Source organism: Chiloscyllium plagiosum, chromosome 4, assembly GCF_004010195.1.
Source record: "Chiloscyllium plagiosum isolate BGI_BamShark_2017 chromosome 4, ASM401019v2, whole genome shotgun sequence".
Taxonomy (NCBI): domain Eukaryota; kingdom Metazoa; phylum Chordata; class Chondrichthyes; order Orectolobiformes; family Hemiscylliidae; genus Chiloscyllium; species Chiloscyllium plagiosum.
Window position 1 is genome coordinate 41,681,497 of NC_057713.1, and position 13,596 is coordinate 41,695,092.

General features: G+C 43.3%; 1 protein-coding gene across 1 annotated transcript in view; it reads right to left on the reverse strand.

The window, feature by feature from the left end:
* tmem67 (transmembrane protein 67) overlaps positions 1-13,596 on the reverse strand; it is a 195,947-nt gene that overhangs the window by 43,760 nt on the left and 138,591 nt on the right. Inside the window, exon 20 of the mRNA XM_043688078.1 lies at positions 3,681-3,820. Coding sequence (XP_043544013.1) covers positions 3,681-3,820 — 140 coding nt within the window. The remainder of the gene's footprint in view (positions 1-3,680; positions 3,821-13,596) is intronic.

The window sequence follows — 13,596 nt, forward strand, 5'->3', positions numbered from 1 at the left end:
CCCCTTGGGGTTCTGGGGGGTGGGGATAGTGACAGTGGGGTCTGTGGGGGGCGGGTCAGCAGAATGCAGGTGACTGGCGCTGGTGGGGGCGGAAGTGGTGGTGACCACGGCAGTAGGGTTGGCGGAAGTCACTGAGCGTGTGGCATCAGCGATGGTGTGAGGGGCGGAAGTGATGTCACGTGTGAGGAGCGGAAGTGGTTGTGGGAGTGGCCATGATGGGGGCGGAAGTGACATCATCAATCAGCGTGGGAGTGGCAGCTGCATCAGCCACATGGCTAATGGAGATCCTTTATGCACGCGCGGACTCTCAGCCGCACCGCATGCTGCCCTCGAAGCGGCTGCGGGGGGGACGAGACCGTCACACACCTCCTTCTGGAATGTGCCTACGCAGAAGAAGTCTGGAGAGGAATGCAATGGTGTTTGTCGAGGTTCATCCCGAGCAGCGCCGTGACGTGGGACTCCGTGCTCTACGGCCTGTTCCCCGGGACGCACACCGAGACGAACATCAACTGTGCCTGGAGTATCATCAACTCAGTGAAGGACGCTCTCTGGGTGGTCCGAAACCTGTTGATCTTCCAGGTGAAGGAGTTGACCCCGACTGAGTGTTGCAGACTGGCACATTCCAAGGTCCATGACTACGTGTTGAGGGATGCGCTGAAGCTTGGGGCAGCTGCCGCCAAGGCGCGGTGGGGAAAGACCACCGTGTAACGTCTGCCTGCCTAAAGAAAAACAGGGGGCCCACGCAGTCATTTGGGCTCTGCTGACGCCTCAGCTAAAAATGTAATCAAACAGACCTGTAAATAGGAATGATTACTCTGTTTCGGTTTGCAAGGAAATGGAATGTTTACATACGTATGGCATGTCCAACTGTACAGACCATCAAATTATTTTATGAATAAAGTATATTTTTGAAATATAAAAAAAACATGTGATAACAAGGCCTGGTAGGGTTGGGGTAAGGACATGGGCGAAGATGCCTTAAGCCCTAAAATTGTTGAACTCAATATTGAATCCAAAAAGCTGTGGATATCCCAAGCAGAAAATGAGGTGCTATCCTTCCTGAATATTCTATGGTTTCTGACCAATTGGATCATGAGTGAGGTTCAAAGCATCCAATGGTGTTGTGCCAACATCCAAAGCTGGGGAGGTGTCAAATGCACGCCTTCAGGCACTGAGTGGAAGTCAGGTACAGAGATCTGATCTATGCTTTTCCAATGTACAACCCTCGGACTTGTCATCTGTGTGTGTGGCTATTAAGGATAGCTGGTCATGTCGTTTCGTGGCTAGTTGCTGTTCATGGATGCGGATCGTTAGCTGTCTTCCTGTTTGTCCTATGTAGTGTTTTGTGCAGTCCTTGCATGGGATTTTGTGTACAGGTACAGAGAACACCTGACGGAGAATTCACCACAAAGGTGTACAGGAAAACCACACACACAGACCAAGTCCTGAACTATGAAAGCAACCACCCCAACACACACAAAATAAGTTGCATCAAGACATTGTTCAAAAGGGCCACAACACACTGCAATACACCAGAACTGCAAAAAGAGGAAGAAGAACACCTATACAATGTATTCGCCAAAAACGGATACTCGCGGAATTTCATCAACAAATGTGTAAGGGAAAGACAACGGAACGAGGACATGCCGTAACCCAAAGGACTAGCCACACTACCATACATCAAGAGCATTTCCGAACTGACAGCCAGACTACTGCGACCCCTAGGACTCATAAAAGCACACAAACCAACGGCCACTCTCAGACAACAACTCACCAGAACGAAGGACCCGATACCCAGCTTGGCAAAACCAATGTAGTGTACAAAATCCCATGCAAGGACTGCACAAAACACTACATAGGACACTGCACAAAACACTACATAGGACAAACAGGAAGACAGCTAATGATCCGCATCCATGAACACCAGCCACGAAACGACACGACCAGCTATCCTTAGTAGCCACACACGCAGATGACAAGCAACAGGAGTTCGACTGGGACAACACTACTATTATAGGACGAGCCAAACAGAGAACAGCCAGGGAATTCCTTGATGCATGGCACTCATCCACAGATTCAATCAATAAGCACATCGACCTGAACCCAATATACCGGCCACTGCAGCGGACAGCCGGAACTGACAACCGGAAGCGGCAGATTCAAACCACTACAAATGCCGGAGGAAAGATCACAGAAGCGCTTCACAGGAGGGTCCCAAGCACTGAGGATGTCACCTAGACAGGGGACGAAACGTCTGCAACACAAATTCCCAGCTCGGCGAACAGAACCACAACAACAAGGTAAAGAATTCAAGAGCAAGCATGGAATTGAATAAGATGTTTGCTAGGCCACAGCTGGAATTTTGTGTTCAGTTCTGGCATTATAGGAAGGATATAATTGCTCTGAAAAAAAAATAGAGAAGCTTACAAGAATGTTGGCAGATCTTGAAAACTGCAGCTGTGAGGAAAGATTAGAAAAGCTTAGAACAGTAGAGACTGAGATGTAACTTAGTAACTTAGCAGAGTTTTAGGGACCAAGATGGAGTAGACAGATAAGACCTGTTTCCTCCCACGGAGAGGTAAACTAACAGGGCACAGATTTAACATGATTGGCAAAAGAAATGGAGGGGACGGAAAAAGGAATCTTTTCATTCACAGCAAGGCTGGTATCTGGAATTAGCTGCCAAGTTTTGAGATGAAGGCAGAATCCTGCAGCTCATTTGAGAGGTATTTTGATCTGCTGTAACATGTAAGGCTACAGAATAGGTATGGAGCATTAGATTAGAATGGGCACTTGAAATTGTTTTTGGCCAATACATACAATGGGTGAATGGCTTCTTTCTGGGCCATAGCTTTGATCTGTTTCCATGATTTTTAAAGTTCCTAATATCCTTTGTGAGCAGTTCTTTGACAATCATTAACACCAGGATTCTGGCTTAGCAATTTGCTCAGAAATTGCTGATGCCTCAACTAAAATGCTACAGGACTTGATGCCTTTAATTATATGGGTAGCATGCTTGCACTAACCATTGGCTCTATGCAAGGGCCTGGAAACTAATACAGATTTCTTCAGAAAAGGCGAGAAAATGTAAGGTAAAGTGGAAAAATAAAATGTTTATATCTTGAGTAATTACTGAATTGATAACTAACTGTATTGCCCAAAAACAGGAATGGGCTTATGCTCGAAACGTCGATTCTCCTGTTCCCTGGATGCTGCCTGACCTGCTGCGCTTTTCCAGCAACACATTTTCAGCTCTGATCTCTAGCATCTGCAGACCTCACTTTCTCCTCAGACCTGCCTAATCTTTCCAAGAACATTCTGTTTTAATTCCAGATTTCCATCATCCTCAGCATTTTATTGTTATTCAAGTATGAAACAGTAATAGTCCTAATCACCCACTTCCTCAAATGCATACTCAAGCATGGACCTCCAATCTCTCATTTGGCTGCCTATCTTAGATATCACCACGTACATAATGGGATATAATCTAAATTATTCGTATACCTTTCCCCTTCTCAGGCGTGTCTTTGTCCCCAGCTTCTTGCGATTGTAGCAATCTCAAGTATATTATTCAGTTAAAGTAATTTTAAATGAATTTAATTTTACTTTGTCTGGATTTAATTTTATTTCAATTTTTTGAATGCTTGTTCTTTTCCTCACCTATTTGATGTTAAACTTACTTTCAAAAAGAAAATAACAGTAATAAGTTGAAAAATAGGATTAGTTTTTCTGATTGTTTGGATGTTATTCCATTCATTTGCGACAAAGTACGTCCTCCAAATGCTCACAGGAGCTGGGGCAGTCTTTATATCACCTCCACCTATAAGCAATGAACAAACAATTTGATTTATATATGAATTAAAAAGTATTAAAATCCAAAACAGACACAGAATAGAAAATGCATCACAAAATAATCAGCTTTAAACAAAGGAAAGGCATGTTACTAAGCTCAGTAGCAGTATTTCATAATTCACTTGGACCCACTGCAATATTGTAGTCAGAATATAGATTTTAGTAACACGTGGGTTAAGCTACACTTCCACTTTCCTTTACAGAAAGCAGTAGTACTGAAGAAGTAAAGATCCTGTTTCTGTTTGGGAAATGACAATCTGTGTATAAAATTTTGCCAGAGTACAGTTCTGATGAGGAGTGAATGAAACTTGAGTTTGTTTTCTTTTAAGATTTTTAAGGCAGTTGGACATAATTATTTTTCGAGCATTTTCTGCTTTCATTCAAGCCTTCTATTTGTATCAGTTTGTAAATTCATTATTTATTTCCATTTGTGTGCCTTTCCTTTTACCAATGTATAAATTTTAAAAATATTTTAATGTATTTTCATGTAATGCAGAGATAACCTTTCATATTATCTAAAAGCATCCCACTTTTATAATAACCTATTATAAAGTTACTTTAATAATTGACTTGTCATCTTTTATCTTTCCCCACTCTTACTTTCCAACTTGACCAAACTGTTCATATTTAATTTTTATCTCTGGCATAAGATTATGCTGAAAATATCAACTGCTTTTTTTCCCTTTGTCGACCATCATTTTATCTTTCCTTCTGTAGTGAATCACATGAACGTATGAATTTGAAGCAGGAGTAAGCCATTTGGCTCTTTGAGTCAGCTCCACTATTTGATAAGATTGTAGCTGATGAAATTGTGGCCTCAATTTTACTTCTCTGTCTATCCCTTACATATTGTCCCTCTTTACAATGAAGAATCTATCTCAAAATATGCTCTCTGGAGAACAGAATTCCTTAGATGAAATATTCTTTGAGAGAAAATAATTTCTCTACATATCCATCTTAAATGATCCTTATTTTTAAAATTATGTTCCCGAGTTCTAGTCTCTCCCACAAGGGGAAATATTTTCTTAGATTTCATCTTGTCAATTAACATCAGGAGCTGATATTTCAATAAGATCAACTCCAATACTTCTAAACTGCAATGGATACAGGCTCAAATTGTCTAAACTGTCCTCATAACATAACCTCAGTAAAGGAATCTGTAAATTTAACATTTCCTGACCTGCTTCTAATGCTATTACAGCTTTTCTTAGGTAAAAAGACCAAAACTCCTAGCAATCAACTTAATACTCTATTTGTTTTTGCTAGTACTTATGGCTTTAGTTATGAACAATAATTTCTCTAATACTGGTTTCTGTTTTGTTTGGATATAAATATATTTTGCACTAACTACGTCCATATGCCTATTGATTTGCCAATTTGCCAACTTGAGCCCATTCCCCTACCATATCAAGATCTGTTTGCATTATTTTTATCCAATATTATTATACTCACAGATCTTGTGTGCTTCTCCACAGATCTCTGAAGGAGCATAAGAGATTGAGTTTTATAAAATCAAGAGGAGCATAGATCAGGTGAATAGCGAAGGGTCTTCCTTAGGGTTGGGGAGTCCAAAAGTAGAGTGCATAATTTTAAGGTGAGAGGAGAAAGAATTAAAAGGGACCTAAGGGGCAAAAGTTTTGACACAGTGGATAGTTTGTATGTGGAATGAACTGACAGAGGAAATGGTAGGACTGTTACTCTGCATGGTTGTAACGTGGTGTCAGAGCTGCATAAAAGTACAGCTAATAATAGAGGAACACAGGAACTTTTAGAGCATCTGAAAGTTGCTAAAGGCATAGGAAGCCACAGAAAAGCAACAAAGATATAGACCACAGCTGAACCTTTTATGAAACAATAGTAGCAGGTTTTTTAATCACTGTGGTAAAACTGTGAAAATGCAACAGATTAAGATAAGAAGCCAGAGGAGCTATAAGTAGACACAGTTTTAGCAATCTTGTAGAATAACCTTTTCAAAGTGTATTCCACTGTGTGTGTGTGTGTGTGTGGTGGGGGGGGGGGGGGGTGGATGTCAATGTCTATCAGCAAGATTGGTTCAGTTCCACGCCTTGAAGGAAATTATTGTTGAACTGGGAATGCAGTCGGTAGTGAGATAACAAAGATGGAAAGCTTTTTCCTCATCTCAGTTACTTATCTGTTGTGATGCTTCCTTCCACCAGCAGTAGTAGTAGTGACACTGCAGAGTCTTTGTAGAGACAAGGACCCATCTTCACACTGAGCATTCTACAGAACTACTACCATGCGAAGTAATTTTTTTTGAGATTCCCTACAGTGTGGAAACAGGCCCTTCGGCCCTACAAGTCCTCACCAACCCTCCAAAGAGTAACCCACCCAGACCCATTTCCCTCTAACTAATGCATCTAATACTATGGGCAACTTAGCATGCACATAACTTGCACATCCTGTGGGAGGAAACCGGACCACCCGGAGGAAACCCACGCAGACACGAGGAGAATGTGGAATCTCCACACAGACAGTCGCCCGAGGCTGGAATCGAATCTGTGACTTTGGCGCTGTGAGTTAGCAGTGCTAATCCCTGTGCCACTGTGCCGCCCTTTCTGCATTCACTGCAGATCTAGCAGCTGAAAACTGAGTCCTCAGCATGATAGACTAATTAGTAAAGTTAGATGACACAGGATTTAGAGAGAGTTTGCCAATTAGATACAAAATTGACTTGACAGTACGAGACAGAGGGTGGTATTAGAGTGTTTTTTCAGACTGGAGGCCTGTGACTAGCGATGTTCTGCAGGGATCAGTGCTGGGCCCACTTTTGTTTATAATTTATGTAAATGATTCAGATGAGAATTTAGGCAGTATGGTTAGTAAGTTTGCGGATGACACAAAAATTGATGGTGTAGTCAACAGGTTATCTAAGATTGTAAAGAGATCTTGTTCAAAGGCTTTACTAAAATCCATGTACACAATGTCTACCTTCAGTAATTGTTTTGCTTACATCCTCAAAAACCTCAATCAAGTTTGTAAGACAATTTCCCATGCACAAAGCTAGCTGACTATCCCTAACCAGTCTTTGCCTCTCCAAATGCATGTAAATCCTATTTCTCAGAATCCCCTCCAACAACTTAATCCCACCACTGATGTCAGACACATAGGTCTACAGTTCCCAGGCTTCTCCTTACAGCCTTTCTTAAATAAAAGCACAACATGAAGTGTTGGTGAGTGCGAGGGAGACAAGCGGAATTGACAGGATGGGGGTAGAGGACAGAGACAAGCGAAATAGAGACAGGGGAAGAGAAGCAAAATTGATAGGCATGGATGGACAGGATAAAGGGCAGGATTTGAGACAGACAGGATCGAGGGGAGACAGACGTAGGGTCAACAGGCTGGATGCATGGGATCAGGGAAGGCTGCAAAGAGAGGCAAGCAGGATTGCATGTAAACCCTCTGCAAAGAGAGGCAAGCAGGTGGGATACAGAAGCGGGATTGATAGCTGTGGGAGTGACCAGATGGGGAATGGGAAGAAGTGGCTTCGAAAGAATGTGGTGAGGACTGTTGGTTTGAGGAAGAAATATGCAGTATCGACAGGATTGGGTGGGGAAAAAAAGAGACAAGTGAGATCGAGAGCATCAGGTGTGTGGTAGCGGGGGGAGGTTGGAGAGATATACAAGCGGGATTGACAGGATGGGTGGAGGAGAGTCAAGTAAGATCGACAAGCCTGGGATCAGTCGAGTGGCCTGGGTTGACGAGAGGCGGGTCAACTCAGGCAATGCTCTGTGCTTCAGTCACTGCATTGACATCAAAACCCCCTTTCCCATCACTCTCCTTGAATGATGGAGTAGCAGCAGTTGGCAATTCAGCACAAAGAGGCTGTTCCACTATCCGTTTGCTGTGCTCTCTTTAGACCCTTTAATGTCAAGAGTTTCCTGAAATCTATCAATCTCTGTCTTGAATATACTGGATGATTCAGCTTCCATGGTCCACTGGTATAGTCAATTACAAACATTCATCACCCTGTCAAGAAATTCCTTTCCTTCTGTCTTAATGGTCTGCCCCTATCAAAAGAACATGGCCCCACTGCAACAACAGAATTTTTTTTCTGAACTCAAATCTTTAACTTTTTGTCACTCATGAAAATGGACACCCAGGTCTCTTTGGACATCTGGACTTCCTAGTCTCTCAGTACAGGGCTTCCCAAACTGGCAGACAGGATTTTGTGGTTTTAGCTCTAAAACACCAATGGCTGCAGCGGAATTAGGCTAATTTGTGACAGCTGGAAGGCTCTTTTAAAAAAGGCTTCTCCTGGATATGGTTTAATTGACCACTTCAAGACTCGATTCCCAGCATCTGAAAAGGGATAAGTTCATTCCACCTGCCTTTTCATCAGTTGCCCCACAGGGGAGTGAGTGGGGGAAGATAAGAATACAGATGATGAAGGGTGGCAGGGTGAAATGTGAGATGTGGTAAAAAGAGGGGGAAATGGGAATTGAAGGGGGTGGGCATGACCAATTCCTTTCACTCAAGAGTTACAACTGATGCAGCACCACTGGGGCAGCACAGTGACTCAGTGGTGAGCACTGTTGCCTCACAGCACCAGGGATGAGGGTTCAACTCCACCTTGGGCGACTGTCAGTGTGGAGTTGGCGCATTCTCCCTATAACTGTTTGGATTCACTCCGGGTGTCCCGGTTTAGTCCCATAGTCCAAAGATGTGCAGGTTAGGTGGTATTGGCCATAGTTAATGCAGAATTATGGGGAAAGGATAGGAGATGGGTTTGGGTGGGATACTCTTCGGACGTGATGGGCTGAATGGCTTGCTTCCGTGTTGTAAGGATTCTGTGATACTCTGAAGAACCATACCACTCTGTGTAACAAATGAAGGTTTCTTGCACCCCACCATCTGACACTGCTACACTCCCTTCCCCAAAAGAAATTCATCCTGAGTCTCCAAAGTCTGAGACATGAAAATGGGGTTACCTAGGAAAAAGATCTGGAAGCACTGAAATTGGTTAAGCTGTTTTCAGATTACTGCATTCAGTTCTGGTCTCCCTGCTATTGGAAATATGTTGTTAAACCTGGAAGGGTTCAGAAAAAATTTACAAGGATGTTGCTGTGATTGGAGGGTTTATGCTATAGGGAGAGGCTGGGGTTTTGTCGCTGGAGCTTCAGAGCCAGAATCTTATTGAAGCTTATAAAATCATGAGGAGTATAGTGTACTGAGCATGCAGAAGGAAGCACGCGTGATTTTGAACTGGGGTTCAGTGGTGGCAGAGTGGGAAAACCCTTGGAATAAGAAGGGAAGAAGGCACAGAAGCCACAGCATTGGGTGGTGAGAAGAAGATTTCAGGATTCTGGAGGAGACATGGAGAGCCTAAGATCTGAGAAGACATGGCGGAAGGAAGGCATTGGAGTGTCCTTTCTGTACTCCCTGGCTCTCTTCCCCATTCCCTTTGGTTTTCTCTCGGTCTCAATCTCCCTCTCCTTGTCTCCATGCTAGTCTCCTTAACCTCCACAGAAAAGACCCCCAACAACCACACCCCCGTGTCCTAATTCCGCCCACCCCCCACCAGTCCTGATTTCTCCATTCATCACCAGCTACGTCTCCCCCACCCCTCTACTTGGAAAACTGAAAAGGATAATTTAAAGTGATGCATAGAGAACATACATTGGTGTCAACAAATACAGCCATTGAACAACTCCCTGGAAATGGAAACTACATCTTAAATGCCACCTTTAATCATGGGGGAGCTGAGCAGATAAGTGCAAAAGATGGTGGTTAAGCATTTTTATTCATCTTCAGCCAGAAGTGCCAAGTGGATTAATCACGGCAAGATATAATATCAAAGTTTGAATTATTAATCTTGTTAATTCTGTTTTTACATGTATGTCAAATTGTTGAATTGACAGCATAATCGGCAACACATTGAATTGACATGTATGAATGATATATGTCTGTTGGGATTGCTTTTCTTTGGAAAAAGGGAGATGTTGTGTTACATCTCACAGTAGGTGTGTGATATTGCTTTAGGGGGAATGATCAGGATGTCACCACCATATCGTGGCATGTAATCTAATTGTATAAACATCACACAGCCTTATTAGGGTGGCATGGTGGCTCAGTGGTTAGCAGGGACCTGGGTTCAATTCCAGCCTCAGGTGACTATTTGTATTGAGTTTGTATATTCTCTCCATGTCTGCGTGGGATTCCTCCGGGTGCTCTGGTTTCCTCCTACAGTCCAAACAAATTCAGGTTAAGTGGATTGGCCATGTTATATCACCCATTGTTTCTAGGGATGTGCAGGCTAGATTGATTAGCCATGGGAAATGCAGGGTTACGGGGATAAGGTAGGGGCATTGATGGGATGCTTTTTGGAGGGGTGGAGTTGACTTGATGGGTGGAATGGCCTGCTTCCACACTGTAGATGTTCTATAATTTTATGATAGGATGATTAAAGGTCTTTTACCCAGGTATGTGTGTTCAAAACCAGAGGGCATAGGTTTATGGTGAGACGTGGAAGATTTAAAAGTGACTTGAGGGACAATTTTTTCATGCAGAGGGTAGTGCATGTATGGAATGAGCTGCTAGAAGAAGTGGTGGAGGTGGATATAATTACATCATTTAAAAGTCATCTGGGTGGATACATGAATAGGAAGATTTTAGAGGTATATTTAGAGGTATTTATTCACCTTTATGTTTTTTGAGATCTCCAGCACATCCTTTTCTATATTATTTCTCTGAGTTCCCTGGCCTCCATTTCTTTCTCCATGTTAAAAACAGTCATAACAGATACAAAATGTTAACTGTTTCTCTCTGCACAGATGTTGCCAGACCTTCTGAGTTTCACTATTTTCTTAAACGTCTTCTCCACTCTCTCCAATTCATTCACTTTGTTCCTTTGTTGTTGCACCCAGAACTGTACAAGGTAACAAACACAAAGAATGCTAGGGAAATTCAGCAACATCTGAACATAGAGAAACAGAGTTATGTTTCCAGTTCAGTATGACTCTTCTCCATATCACTCTTCTTCAGAACACTGAAAAAGGTCATACCGGATTTGAAATATTAACTCTGTTCCTGTTTCCACACATGTTGCCAGACCTACTGGGTTTCTCCAGCATTCTTTGTGTTTATTTCAAATTTTCCAACATCTGCAGTATTATGCCTTTAGAACATAGAACAGTACAGCACAGAACAGGCCCTTCAGCCCACGATTTAATTGTTTGATTATTTGATTGTTCACAGTAATCCAGTTGAGATCTAATCAATGGCTTATTTAAGTTCATCATAATTTTCTGTATGCTATCTCCATATCAATGAAATCAATGCTTTATTAACAGCTCTCTTTATCTGTACTGCTGCCTCTAATGACATATGCACATACACACCTGGGTGTCTCTGCTCCTTTAAGCCCTTAGAATAATGTTCTATACTTTACACTGTCTGTGCATATTCTTTGTACCAAAGCACATCACCTCACACGTCTCCACACTGAACTTTATCTGCCAATTATCCAGCTACTTCAACAATGTGTTAATGCACATTTGAAGTCCAAAGATATGCAGGTTAGGTGAATTGGCCATGCTAAATTACCCGTGGTGTTAGGTGCATTAGTCAGGGGTGAATGTAGTGGAGTGGATTTGGGTGGGTTGCTCTTCGGAGGATTGGTGTGGACTCGTTGGGCCGAAGGGCCTGTTTCCACACTGTAGGGAATCGAATCTAATCTATATCTCTCTTCTTACAACATTCCCAGTTTTATGTAATTTGAAACTTTGAAACTGTCCACTGCAAACCAAGAGCTCGATTATATTTCTCAAGTAATGCAATGGTCTCGCTACTAGTTCTTGGGGAACTCTACATAAACTGTCTTCAGGTTTAAAAAGTATCCATTAACCATTAATCGCTGTTTCTAAGCCTTCAGCCAATTTTGTACTTAGAGTCATAGAGATGTACAGCACAGAAACAGACTCTTCGGTCCAACCTGTCCATGCCGACCAGATATCCCATCCCAATCTAGTCCCACCTGCCAGCACCCGGCCCATATCCCTCCAAACCCTTCCTATTCATATACCCATCCAAATGCCTCTTAAATGTTGCAATCGTACCAGCCTCCACCACATCCTCTGGCAGCTCATTCCATATACGTACCACCCTTCGCGCGAAAAAGTTGTCCCCCATATCCTTCCCCTCTCACCCCAAACCCACGCCCTCCAGCTCTGGACCCCCCGACCCCAGGGAAAAGACCCCGTCCCCCTATCCTATCCATGCCCCCATGATTCCACAAACCTCTACAAGGTCACCCCCAGCCTCCGACGCTCCAGGGAAAACAGCCCCAGCCCGCCCAGCCTCTCTCTGTAGCTCAAATCCTCCACCCCTGGTCCCACCATCCTCTCTGACCTATCACATCCAACCCCACTCCCACTCACCTATTGTACTCTATGCTACTTTCTCCCCACCCTCACCTCCCTCCCATTTATCTCTCCACCTTGGAGGCTCCCTGCCTCCATCCCTGATGAAGGGCTTTTGCCCAAAACATCGACTTTCCTGCTCCTCGGATGCTGCCTGACCGGCTGTGCCTTTCCAGCAATACTCTGATCTAAACTCTGGTTTCCAGCATCTGCAGTCCTCACGTTTGCCATGGGAAATGCAAGGTTACAGGGGTAGGGTAGAGGGGTTGGTCTGGGTGGGATCTCCTTTGGAGGGTCTGAGTTGACTTGATGGGCCGAATGACCAGCTTCCACATTGTAGAGATTCTATTAAAAGATAAATATTTGAAGAGATGCATGGATCGGATAGGTATGGAGAGATATGGATCAAATGGAGGAAATGTGTCTAGTTTAATTATGAAAACTGGGTAGCCTGTTTCCATGCTGTAAACCCCTTTGAATCTAGCATTCCTTGGGTCTCTGGATTAACAGTAAAGGTGATGATACCATCACCTCTTCCTTATTATGTAGCGTACAAAGAAAACAGGTTTGACAAGGGTGAAATGACGTTATCACTCAATCAGCAAGAATATTGTCACTATGTAAATTCATAACATTCCTATAAACATCAGTTTGGGAGTCTGAATGGAAAGTTCTGTATCAGTGATTGTCAAGTCTTGGAGGCTGGTATTGAAAGCTGGGGTAGTTATATATAGAAGGTCAAGTATGAGGAAGAATGCATTCTGTGACTGCTAAATATGTAAAGTGGGGTTCAGTACTGATAGCACATTACATTAGTTCCTTTCAATTAAGTACAGGTTTTACAAGTTTAGCACTGCATGGAATTGCAAACACACTCATCACTGATAAGGATGAGTCATGATGCAGGGGAAGGGCAAACCTGGATTCCTTACCAAGCAACAAACATCTCCAAAACACTCCAGCTTGCTCCTCATCCACAACCTCACACAATGTGCAGCTTCACAAATGGTAGCTCACTGAGACAGCCGCCAATGAGCAACACTGTACCCTCCATAAACAGGAGGCCATCCGAACCACATATGCCCTTGTATTATTTTGGACGTAATTCCCTTCACTTTGTGCTGTGTGACCTACATTGATTCCTGAATCTATTTTAAAATTCTTATCTGCACATCTAAATCCCTTCATCATCTTGCCTCTCTTGATCTCTCCAGCCTCCTCTAACTAGCCAGTGTGAGCTTTGTAATCATCTAATCTAGGGCGACACAGTGGCTCAGTGGCCAGCCAGGGGCCCAGTTTCGATTCCAGCCTTGTGCGACTGCCCATGCGGAGTCCGCACACTCTCCCAGTGTCTGCATGGCCATGC